The 13,083-nt window shown below is 44.3% G+C and overlaps 1 protein-coding gene across 1 annotated transcript in view; it reads left to right on the forward strand.

Annotated features, from left to right (window-relative positions):
* The window catches only part of LOC6545838 (glypican-6), a 38,813-nt gene that overhangs the window by 24,841 nt on the left and 889 nt on the right, over positions 1-13,083 (forward strand). Inside the window, exons 2-7 of the mRNA XM_001972703.3 lie at positions 7,297-7,461; positions 7,840-8,074; positions 10,299-10,455; positions 10,513-10,779; positions 12,280-12,848; positions 12,909-13,078. Coding sequence (XP_001972739.1) covers positions 7,297-7,461; positions 7,840-8,074; positions 10,299-10,455; positions 10,513-10,779; positions 12,280-12,848; positions 12,909-13,078 — 1,563 coding nt within the window. The remainder of the gene's footprint in view (positions 1-7,296; positions 7,462-7,839; positions 8,075-10,298; positions 10,456-10,512; positions 10,780-12,279; positions 12,849-12,908; positions 13,079-13,083) is intronic.

Raw genomic sequence — 13,083 nt, forward strand, 5'->3', positions numbered from 1 at the left:
AAACATCAACCGGGCCATAACATGTCTGAATTCGGCTTTGCGGCACTATTGACCAGGTCCTAAGCTTGTGTTCTCCTTCTGGTTCTTCTCTTCAAATAAATCGCCTTATGGTGCGAATTGATGTGAATTGAATTAAATTGTTATTGAAATATTGTGCAAATGGTTCAATAAAAATAAATCAAGACTTGGGAACAAGTTGGGCAAGCGTGTGACATTTATTGTAAACCTTTCGAATACAGTTCGTCTTGTCATTTTAATCGTTTTACCATTTTAAATCGAAATTTGAGAACTTTGGCATGTGAAATTATTATTTAGAAAATTCCTTAATTCGAGTCCCATAACAATTGCCAGATGAAGTTTTTGTAAGCGCCGCCAGTGAAACAAAATCCCACCTTAATTGATCCAATCAGAAGTCTGATCCCAATCCATAATTCGATTAATGAACGCAGAAAAAAGAAAAAAATCAGACAATTTTCTTACCTCATCGGACACCATGACAAATCATCAATTGACAAACAGAAACAGCGATGAATAAATTGCAAATAAATAGAAGTGGAAAGCAAGGGAAAAAATTCAATAATTGTCAAACGGCGAGGTAAACAAAGGCAGAATTTCGAACGTGGACCAGGTTGAGCGGTTGGTTTCCTTTGAAATCGAACGAATTGAATGCCATTTCTCAGCTATATCTGGCTGATTTGTTTGTTTTGGCCGCTGGCCCACTACCAACAACCGCCTCATCGCCCCGAACTCCCCCCTCGCCGCGACGGAGTTCGGTTCATTCAAGCGAAATTAATTAAACAATAAAATTTGATTAATGGCATTGTTGGGAGCGTGTGTGTTTTGGTCTCTGGAAAGCCTCTGTTTAACCTGTTTGCTGTTTACACATTTTGCTGTTGCCCCCAAAAATTGTACAATGAGGCGTATGAGCAATGTGCACAGAGCCAAAAAATGTCGCCAGTAATTAGAGCAGCGCAAATTTAGTGGAAACTTGTGGATAAAGTTCAGCTGGGACTTATAAAAAAAGAACAACACAAAAGGAAATTAATTATGTGCGCATTGGATAGCTGTAGAAATATGCTCTGGGGTTTTGAATACATAAATCTGAATTCTTTTTGCCACATGTTGTGCAAGTTGTTAGATTTTCTGTTCCCAAGAAGTTCTGCATGGTTTGTAGTCTTAATTCTCAGCTTTTTTGCCTTTCTGCCCTTTTGGTTTCCCCAATTAACAGATGTTTCAGATGGTTAATTACGCCAAGAGAAGAAAATGTTTGTTTTGTTGCCGCTTCTATTTTTGTATGCCTCGCTAGTGATGAAAAATGTTCACACATTTCGCGTATTTCAAAATTGTCATTCGGATGCATTCGCGAGAGAAAGAGAGGTGAGGTGTGTTCGAATGCTGAAAGATGCAGCTTTTCCGCAGACATCTTGGCAGCCCAACAAATGGGCGAAACATGTGCAAAACTTTGAAAACTCTGACTGACGTCGGTCGTCACTTCATCAGGCAAAGAGCCAGGCGACCTCCAACCCCCATTCGACCAGGAAGACTTCTTGAATCATCAGATTCCTCCGCAGATGAAACGTGTTTGCAACATAAACATCCAGCACACCTATCCCTGCCCCCTCGGCTGATTTTAATTACGCCTAAAAGAGCCGCCGCATGCACGAAGAAAGCGAAGAAAGAGCGAAATGCCAGTGCGAAGAAAAGAAAAATCTCCCATGCAACATTTTAGCCCACGTTTTGTGTAATTACACATAGTCTGTCAGTCAGTCGAAGGGAAACGAAGGGAAACGGTGGGTGGGAGTTTTTCCCGACCGCGTGAAAAGGCAACGAAGGCTAAATGTTGCATATATGCACCCGGCGGATACAGAATTAACAGTCAACGCCTTCGCCTGCTTCATTATTCATCTGAATGTTGCAAAACGAACGGTTTTCACAAAACTTTTCTGCAGCAAATTATCCGGGGAGAGACACACTTGTCTAGGCCCGATTATAAATGGCAGTACTTTGCAAATAGACATAATTATGGTCCGACTAGCCAAAGTCCCAACACTGCACCTTTGGATACAAGTTGCCAATCAGACCTAGACTTTAACATTCTAAGTGGATAGATAGTAAATTCAAATCTCTTCAAAATTTTAAATACTTTAATACTAGTTGCATACAATGCTAATGAGAACACTATAGCAGCCTTGGAAGTAAGGAGCTTGTCCTTAGATCGATGAACTAAGGCAGTAATCGTACAATTTTTGATTAACTGCCTCTTATACGCTTTCGAATTTCAACACCAATCACAGCTTCCTTAAAATAATTAAGTGTGAGGCAATGGGCGGCGAAGGTTCTCGGGGGTGGGAACACAGTAGATTCCAGTGGCCCAATATTTGTACAAATTTCTGCTTCACTTATCGTTTTTTATTCCCATTCTGTGAACTACACCTCTATTGGGAATCGAATTCCCGACGGGTGGCGGCGATTGAGTTATATGTGTTGAAACTGCGGTCCACATGGAGTCCGAGTGTTGTCCGATTCCAAAGTGAAGTGCATTGGTTTTTTCGGCATTTGTTTGCTTCTATTTTCGGGGCTTATGGAGTGCGGTAAAAGAGCCATTAAAAATCCGATACTGAAAAAATGCAGCGTTCTTTAAAAACAATTGAGATTTAATTGCATTTGCTGACCTGAAAAATAAATATAAACGCAAAGTTTGTACTACTTCGGTGCGTCAAGAGGCAAGTACTGCTGGCCAAAGTGTTGGAGGAACCTTGCTGTGTTGACCCAATAAATTACACCTTCCCCCACTCGCCTTAAATGGGAGTCCCTGCCAGATGTTGCTGCTGGAATTTGAATAATATCCTAGGAGGAAAAAAATCATTTTCAATTTACGTGCGAATTAAAAACACAAACTTTGCCGCTGGTTAAAGACCATGGGCAGCATGGGCAGTGGGTGGTGGCTCGTTTGTGGGGCGGTAAAATGGTGAAATGGTGGTGGCTGCGCTTCCTTTTTCCTTTTTGCCTGCTTTGCTTGCTGTGCGCCTAATTAAAACTCATTACCATAAGCATAAAACTTGAGCAAGCGAATTTCCATCATCAGAACTGTGGAAAAAGTGTATGGGATGCGCAACAAAGCAGTGCAAGTTGAAGCAACGGGCTGCACTTAACGAAAAGTTTCCCATTTCATACCACACTTACTTTTGAAAAACAAAGTTGAAAGTATTAGTCCACAGTATTTTGTTTTCGGTGTGGGCGAAATAATTTGCAGACAGGAAATTGAAGTCGAATTACAGGAGCGAGAAAAGCGAGAAGGAGAAAAGCCAACTGGACAGGAGTTCACAGGTTGCTTAACCTTTTCTTTGCCTAATGCAATTTCCTTGCCAGACGGCGACAAATTTGGGCTTGCTTTATTTCCCTTTTTGTATATATTTATGTACTTATACACAGTTTTTTTTTTTTTTTATGTTTTTGGGGTGACTTTTGTGAACTATATACCCCGTCGCACTCTTTCAACCCCGCAGCATAGTGGAAAGTGAAAGCTACATGCGTGCAACGACCCCTTCGCAGGATTTCCACTCTCTTCAGCTCTCTTTTTCTCTCTGTCTGGCTATCCATTCTCCATTCTCCGTTCACCATTCTCCCTTTTTCCACATTTCCATTTTTATTCCTTGTTGTTGTGCTGAAAACTTTTCGTCCACGTGTGCAACAGTTTCGAAATCGTCCTGCTGGAAAATTCTGGGCGCCTGGTCGAGTTGCCGGCTCGCATTTGTGTGCCTCGCAAAAAGGACGAAGCGATGAGTGAGAATCCTGCCGCTCCTGCCGCTCCCGCCGCTTTTGCACTCTCCGCTTTGTAGTGGCCATTGAAACTCGACTCAAAAAGTTAAGTTTTCCCTGCATTTTGCAGCCATTGATAATGTTGTTGCTGGCTCGCCTTGCCACCAGATACGAAAAGGGGTAAAAGTGGCGGGGCGGGTTTTTAGTTTTTGGCGTCTGCCTTTGTCTGTTGTTGTTCTTGGCTTTTTCATTCTGCCGGTTTCGGCTTTTCACTCGTCCAACTGTTTCAAATGTGTTTTTGTTTTGCGCTTTTCATCTCCAAGTGGAGCACAAAGAGTGTCTAAAAAGAGCGAGAGAGATGAAAGAGCTGAGCGGTAAGGTTGCACAGGATGTGGGTGGTGGGCGGAAAGCGTTGAATGCACAAGTGTTGCAGCTTGGGAAATGGATGTGGCACATTTCCGACAGGAATTGTGCAGCGGAAAATGCACATGCAGTAAAAATATATTGATAAGATAACAACACAGCATTTCTTTAAGTGCGATTTAAATGGAAGTGTATTTACTATTTTCGCAACTGAAAAGTTGTACACCTTTTAAGCAGTTATTAAATGGAACATTTAAACAAGCTGAATATAAATATTTCTTTTTGAAATATGCATGCATTTGTTTATTTGAACAGCTTTTCATGCAAATCCTGCAAACCATTAGATATTTTTATCTTCGTACGTCAAATATTATTGTTAAACTGTTTCCCCTCCTATTTAAGCACCCACATTGTTTATCAAATCTAGCCGCAAAATCTCCCCTTCGCACCCATGGTAACCAGCCCAACAGCTTCGGTTTCCCAGTTGCTGCCCAACGACGAGGGTGCAGTTCACCATCCAGGCTTCGTTTCGGTGTCAAGCATCCTGTTGAGCATCCCTAGCATGTTGAGCTAGGGACAACTTTTCGCACTCTTAAAGAGTGCTCCAGTGGAGATGAGCTTAAAGTTAACCTTGGGAGATGTCCGCCTGCTGGGGCATCCTGGGCTCCCATTCCCCACTCACCCCGAACTTATCGCTGTTGGATATACATGATATGCTGGATATATTGACTGCGATACGCTCGCTAAACTTTCGCACCCTTTTAAGCGGCGCCCTCGGGGGTTGACTCGTCTGTCTGGGGCAATCCCTGCGTTTGTTGATCGTTACAGTAAATCATTTGAAATGAAATTTCACTGCCACGCGGTGGGTCGCCTGCACTGCAAGAAATTATGTGACTAATTGTAAGCGTTGTCTCGAAGAGAAGCGCTAACTATATGTTTTAGTATCTACTATATCCCTGCTTACCAATTAGTTCCTTAGCTGTTTTGCAATGTAGACAGTGTTTTCCCTCAGTGTGTGTTAGAAGTTTTCCTACCCTCCTGGTAACTAAGTGGATTGCGCGTGGAAATGGAAAACATGTGACCAGCGCTCCCAGGGGGTGGGTGTGGTGTTTGTTGCTCTGCCGCCCACTTTTCTGGGTGGTTTTTCGGTTACTTGTTGGTTTTTTTCTTTTTGTGTTTTTGGTCTATCGTCTTGCTACTTTTTGCGAAGCAAAGCCAAAGTTTTCTATTAGCCAACGGGGTGATTTTCACAGCGTCAGCTAGAATAAAAAGGGAAAACGCCGTATCGGTAAGTCGAGGTCATTTATTATGCTCATGACACCTTCCATCCTTAGCCGTTCCGGCTTCCTTTTTTGGATGATGCCGCCTGGCAACATTTGTTATCTGGGATCCCCCGCTGCCTCTCTTCCCATTTTCCATTTGCCATTGTTGTCTGCCGGCAAAATTATGCAGCAATTCATAAAAATGGCTGGCAGAAAAACCATTGGCGTTACTTTAATGCCGATATGTTATTCAAACATAGATTTCAGCTACGGCTCATCGATTAGATCAGAAAACCTTATTTGGGGTGACCAAACTTATGGGTGTTTGTGGGGGGTTTGCTTTATAGCTGTCATTTTGCGTGGCATTTTAATAGATTTCGAAAAGGGTGTATATAGTATAATAGCAAAAGGTGTAGCAAATATTGTTTAAGGATCTCTGGGGGAAAAAACAGACACTAAATATCTAAAATATTTTGTTGTATTTCCATTTTCCCATTCAACGCCACTTATTTATTATCAATTTCATCTATCTCCATCGAGTGAGTATATTTTTCGCATCAAATCTTCAGCTGTTTTATCTGCCACAATTTCAATTAACTCAAATGGTCTTAACTGAGAAATCCCAGCCAAACATTAGCCATGCCAGTCACATAGGACCAAAAACGACCCCCACGACAGACAATTAAAAGGGGAAACCACAGACTGGGAGCCAATTTAGATAAGCCCCAGGATATAGGGGGAAGTTCTGCCCCAGCAGACCGAAGGACTTGAAAGGTCGGTACATACGGGATGTGTATCCGAGACTCTAGATGGTGCCACACTCCATTCATATCTTGTGCAACATAACAATTAGTGAAGACCATAAAACGGAGCAGTCGAGCACAGACAATAAAAGTTGGGGAAGCTGGGGAAATTATGGGGCAATGGAGCCGAGCGAATGGAAGTAAACTCTGTTTACATCTTGGCTGTCGAAAAATGTGCACTAAAGTATCTAAATTTATAAAAGAAATAAACAAACTGTGCAGCACTCCATATACTACCCGGTATGTGTGCACAGCAGATGATGCATTTAACTGGGCAGCGGGAATTTATGAGCGCACAAAAACGAAATGGAATATAAATACAAATTCCAAATCCGAGTCGGATTCGGATTTGGATCTGGATTGAGTACCGAAAAAATACAACTTCCAACTTGTTTGCTTTCAATTAGTGTTGAACTTTTGGATCGGCGATCCAACATCTCTTTCTGCTCTCTTCTGCTGCCCGAGAATTATCTAAATAAACATGGCTATAAAAAACATCGCATAAAGCTGGGGGAAAATAGGTAGTCTCCCGAAATGAACTCATCGTTGCAGCGAACTAATGCATATTTTCCTCTAATTTTCTCTCAAAAAATGTGTTAAATGTTTGCGTAAATAACGCAGGCAGAGAGTTGGAATTCTCAAACTTTTCTTTTTCCTTTTCTTTTTCTTTTTGTGTAGTTTAGGCTGACTTTGGTTTCAGGTTCTACTCCGGCTACTTGCGCTTACCAGTAGCTATGCGGCGTTTGTTTTTTTTCCAGCGAATCGTTGTTAGCCGGTCGGCTTTGGTTTTCGGTATTTGGTATTTGGTTACCATGTCAAGTGGCCAAATGCACTCGACTGCAGTGCGAGTTCCTGGAATGTTGATAGACCTTCATTCGTGGTGGGCAGCAATGCAACGTTGGGCATCTGGAAGTCGGTCTAATATTTGAATAAACAAGTGGCAGTCAGTAGAATTGTATACCTGGAGAATGGTTCAACTAGATCTGAGTTAATAGAAGCAGTAGAAACGTGATAATTGCCACAAAACTGTGAGAAATATTGTTATGAAATATTTCATAAGCATATATATTTATGAGCATTAAATGACTATATTTCTATGTCCATTCCAGAACGAGTCCTCCGGTACTGTGAATCCCCCTCGGTGGGCACTTGTTGCACCTACAACATGGAGACCCGCATGGCGATGCAATCCCGCCAGCAGCTGGAAGGCCACACCAAGGACCAGATCTCTCGTATGTCTGGAATCCTGGGCAGCAAGGCCACCAAATTCAAAGGTAGGTCACCGATCCAGCCGAAAACTGGCTGCGTCAAGGAGCCACTTGAAAATGCCACAGAAGCCACCGATTACAGATCTTTCGGGCGTCAAGTGGTTCTGCCCCACCACGCAGAACAGAACCCTGATCCACATAGATATGTGATCCACTGAGAGACGATGATGCGGGCCTCGAGTTACTGACACTGTCAAGTGGCAGGCGACAATGCGGATGTGCCTGCATGTTCTATTTTGCAGCGGATGCTGGCTAGAAATAAAATCGAACATCCAAACATTTAGTCGTGCAGAGCGGATGTGCGATGATTGATCCCCTCCCACTGCACACTGCACAGAAATCGATCTCGTTACATTTTCCACTAATTTGATTTTCCGCTTGCAGATATTTTCACCGCCCTGCTGAAAGAGTCGCGAACCCAGTTCAATAGTATGTTCATCCGAACCTACGGCGTCATTTACGAGAGAAACTCGTACGTTTTCTCGGATCTGTTCAAGGAGTTGGAGACTTACTTCGCCAACGGTCGCGTGGATCTGCTGGAGGTCATGGACAAGTTCTTCAACACGCTGTACCAGAAGATGTTCACCGTGCTGAACACCCAGTACACCTTCGATGAAAAGTGAGTAGTCTGCGAAATCCAAAACCCCGGTGCTCCAAAGCGGGACACATTTTTAGAGGCCTACTACTACCACACCACGCCTCCAGTTGGCTAAAACAAAACGTGTGAAACCGCAAAGTGTCTCGGGCTGTCGGCCGACGACAACTAACTGACTTGATGGACCGTCGTAACTTTGAGTCGGCCGGTGTGCGATTTCAGTTGGCGATATTCCCGATATGCGTATCCTATGGATGCTTTCTTTCCCCGCTCCTCGGGTTTTAAGTTGCTCTGGTTTCGCCGGATTTTTCGATTGCGGTTGAAACGCTTACAGCAGAGAGAAAATGGGGAAGTTGCCGTGTAGATTTTCCATTGATAAAAGGGAGTTACTCCAGCAACGCTTAGCTGCAGTTTAGAAATCATATAGTATGATTGGAAACCACATTTTTTGGATGATCCAATGGTAGAGTCGGTCTATGCATCTCCATTCAGCGAGGTTGTCTCCCACATGGGTGATATTACATCACGTCCCACTGCCATTCTGCCTACTGCGAATGAATAAATCGCAAGCCCACCACGTATGTATCCACCCCACCCATTCCGAATCCCATAACCCAGCCAAAACCAAAAACCGCACTTTATGCCAGTTCCTGTGCCAGCTGCTCGAATTTCCGCCAAAATGGGTAGGATGGAAAAAGAAGCGAAAATTGCGCCCACTTGGCTCATTGCCCCGGAACAGTCTCCACTGGTCTCCGGTAACCGGCGACTTGGCCAAATGACTTTTGGTCCCTGCCCGGCGACTCCTCCTTGGCGAGGGGCTCGTGTTACCCACGCGCTTTCCATTTGATGCCGCTGACTCCAACGCCGACTCCAACTGTTAGCCCAACTCCGGCGATTCGCTTTTATTGTCATCGTTTTAGTTTGTCGTACGTGCTTGGCACGTTGTCGTTTATTGCCATTGGACAGCAGCAACGACAACAACGATGTCGCGTAATTGCCGGCACTTGCCTGCCGCCTGCCCCTTCTACACTGCCCAAAAAGTGTGCGCATTTGGGCATCGCAAATGGTTATGCTTAATAATATCCCAACCCAAAATTAGGGTTAAAAAGATGATAGTTCGCAATGTGCATTCTTCCTCACTTTCTTTTTCTTAAGAATGTCAATTACCCAACATTTTCTTGCTGTGCACTGTCCCCCTGTTATTTGTTTGCGGCTGTAGTTTGTTGGTCTGTGCGGTTGGTCGGTCGCTTGAACTGCAATGGTTCTGCCCCTAGAATGGATCAGATGCCCCGCGCAACATGGAGTTCCAGCTGGACCTGGGATCTAAGGTTCTCCTGACGATTTAATGAGGGGGTAGCTGAAGCAGTTGCTTTGTTGGTTCGGCTAAAATAGGGGGTAAACTATGGGAAGTCAACGGGTGTTGAAATAGAACCCCGATATGCAACATGTTCCAGGGATGAGGTCAAATGGCATGACAAATACAGAAATATATACTTGACTGTCAAATGGATTGATGATTAATAGTTGCTCTAATAAGCTCTTTTAAGTTTTTGATTCACTTAATTTGTTGCTTACTTGTACAACTTTTGGTTTTACATACATACAACTTGAATGGATAACTTTTACACAGCAAAACTATTATTGTTAATTGAGTTCAAAAGCATTAGCTAAATGGCCATCCGAACTCCATAAGCTGCCCTCCCATCAGCGATTTCCAGCTGCTGGTGCTGCCGCTTGACTGATCTGTCACCTTTGCGAATGCGGCTTGCAGTAATTCCTAAATTGTTTAGCAAAAGGGGAGAGGGGAAAGGGGAGGCAGGGCAGCAGGGGAGGCAGGGGAGCTAGCGACTTCTTGACCATAATGGCAAAGGCAGTGACAGGGAGGGCCGAAAGCAGCCGTACAAGTGCAATGACTGTCATGCTTGATGACCAAACCGTAGGACTAGGCACATACTTACTGTATAGAGGTGATGCGGGGCAAACAAAACATCAACAAAGCCAGCACATGGCGAGCAAAACTATTTTTATGATTTTTCCGCATAAAAATTTTTGTTGTGCGGCGGCGGCAAAGAATGCGCCAATGATGATGATGATGATGATGGTGATGTTGGTGGCGGAGGCGAAGGCGAAGGCGATGGCGTTGAGCCGTGCCATTTACAAGCGCAGATTTCTGCCGCCAGCACGCCCAATGAAAATATACTCCCAACATGGCGCACTCATTTTCCACCGATGCCCTCCTATTTTCCAGCTACATGCGATGCGTCAGCGAGCACATGAAGGAGCTGAAGCCCTTCGGAGATGTTCCGGACAAGCTATCCGTGCAAATCAAGCGATCCTTCGTGGCCACGCGCACCTACGGACAGGCGCTGACCACCGCCTCGGAGGTGGCCAAGAAGGTCCTGAACGTAAGTGAACTAACTAGAATTTCCGTTCACATTTAGTAACATATGGTGCTTCCCTAGGTGCGACTGAATGCGGACTGCACGGGAGCGCTGACCAAGATGCAGCACTGCGGTGCCTGCAAGGGCTACACGGAGAAGCCCTGCACCAACTACTGCGTGAACGTCATCAAGGGATGCCTGCACTACCAGCACGAGTTCGACGGCGAGTGGGAGAACTTCGCGATGGCCATGGACAAGGTGGCCGAGCGGCTGCTGGGATCCTTCAACATTGTGATGGTGGTGGAGCCACTCAACATCAAGATCTCCGAGGCCATCATGAACTTCCAGGTGAGATCTACAGCGGGATAATTGGATGTGCTTAAGTCATTACCATTAGCATTTGCATAAGCCAATCGCAATTTGTAACTCGTTTGGGCCAAGCAGCTGCTGCTTAATTTGTATCTCTTGGCCCCTTCGCAGTGGGACTCTAAGTTATGCTCGCATAAAACTGTCAGTGCGTCAGAGTGGCTTACGCGTGGTTAGTTAATACGCATACATTTTAAACGAGTCGCAAAATAATTCGAGGGGAAAACCGTAGAAGATCGTGGCGATTGATATGTGGGACTTGGTGTTAGAACAAATTTATGGACCTGAGCAAATTCTAGTTCTTAGATCTCCGCAAAAGGCAAATGTCAGTGAATAATTTCTTTTAATAGCTGTGATTCATCCTCCCCCAATTCTAAGTAAATGCCAAGATGTTACAATCCCGAAAACCTACACTTCCTAAGCATAAATCTATTAAAACACAAATATTATGCGCGACATTTGAGCAGAAAGCTAAAGAATAATTTCCACTGGGATGGCCATAACTTATTGAATTTTGATTACTGCAATATTTTAACCCTTTCTAGCACCGCTGCCAGTGGTTTTGTTAGCCATTTTTACGATTTATTTGCACAACATTTGGCCCGCATATGAATTTAATTTATATTTCCATTTAAAATTTATACATTTCCTTTTTCAACCTCTGGTTCTTCTTATTCGCTGTTTTTGTTTGTATCTATTTGTTGCTTTGTTGTTAGTGTTTCGGCATTTGGCTTTTAATGTGTTTACATTTGCCGGTGTTTGTTGTTGCTGGTCGACGGCCCCATAAAAGGCCAAAAATGCAAAATGCGAAATAGTATTCAATTTTAATTCTGATTTGTTTCCGAGGCGTTTACCCAATCTCCTAGCTCGTTGAACCGACGCACCGCTTTTGATGATTGCCATCTCCCAGTCGGGTCGACAGTTATGATGAACAGTAGTTGGCTCTCGAGATCTGGAACTGAGGAACTCCGTACCCCAACCTGACCCAAGCTCCGTAATTATATGAACTGTAAACTGTAAGAGCCGAGAAGGGGCCATTGAAAGAAATAACACAGGAGATATAGGAGTGCCGATAAGACTGACGAAGCGCAAGCTTCTGTAGAGTTGACTCTTCGGGAAGAGGTCTCTGATCGCTCGAGTGGCCCATAATGAGTAGCCGATGCAATCAATTCTTATCTATTGAATGGGTCAATAAAAACCAACTATAAATAGCCATTAGGAGGCCAAAGTCAGTGGGGTGTGAATGGAATTGCTGTTGAGTATGGGAAATAATGTGATTCCCTTGCGCAACTGGTTTCAAAAAGTCATTTCAACGCAAGACTTTCTAAATTCTATAAAATGAAAAATATTAAATATCGGTTTTTTATGTGCTGTCATTTCCGGGAGGGTCGCTTAGGTCGAACTGACTCTACTTTATTTGTGTTCATGTATAGTTTCTAGTTAGTAATTGAGAGTGTCCCTAATGAGTGAAAATCTTTTCAGGATTCTGGCCAGGACATCACCAATCGCGTATTCCAAGGATGCGGCAGGCCCAAGCTGAAGAAAATGAAGCGGTCCATCAGCCCCAAGCTGCAAGGAGTCCAAGTGCTCAACGCAAAGAGTCCTGTGGAGGCGGATACTCTGGACATTGATGAAACGTTGGACGAGGCGATAGTGCTGAGGGAGCGCAGAGCCGCTGAGCCCGGTTCCCAGGAGTCCTCGGCCCAACAGTCTCAGGAGCAGGGAGTTGGAAAGAGTGGAAATCAAGGAGGAGGCGGAGGAGGTGGTGGTGGCGGTGGCGGTAACAACAGGCGGCAACAGCAACGTCGAAAGCAGCAGCAACAGCGACGCAAGCAGCAAAACAATCGCGACGAGAACGACGACGATGACAATGAAAGTGGAGGCGGAGGACGTGAACCGATCCTGGACAGGATCGTCAGGGACATTCGCCAGCGAGTGAAGGACTACAAAAAGTTCTGGTCCAATCTGCCGCACTCGGTTTGCAGTAACGAGGATATAGCCTCCAGCTCCGATGTGGACGGCATGTGCTGGAATGGTCACACAATTGATAGGTAGGTAGAAAAAACTCAATAAATTCAGCCGAGCTTTTTTAAATATATTGTGTCTTTCAGATACATGCACTCAATCACAACGGAACACGGTTCAAATCCAGAGTTTACCGGCAATCCTGCCAGTACCAAGCAAACTGCTCAAATGGCCTCTCAACTTAGCCATCTAAAGAACGCCATTGTCCACCTTCGAAATGCCTACAACGGTCAGGATGTGGAGTGGAGCGAGCAAGGTAAT

This window comes from Drosophila erecta, unplaced genomic scaffold, assembly GCF_003286155.1.
Source record: "Drosophila erecta strain 14021-0224.00,06,07 unplaced genomic scaffold, DereRS2 tig00000021-arrow-pilon, whole genome shotgun sequence".
Lineage (NCBI taxonomy): Eukaryota > Metazoa > Arthropoda > Insecta > Diptera > Drosophilidae > Drosophila > Drosophila erecta.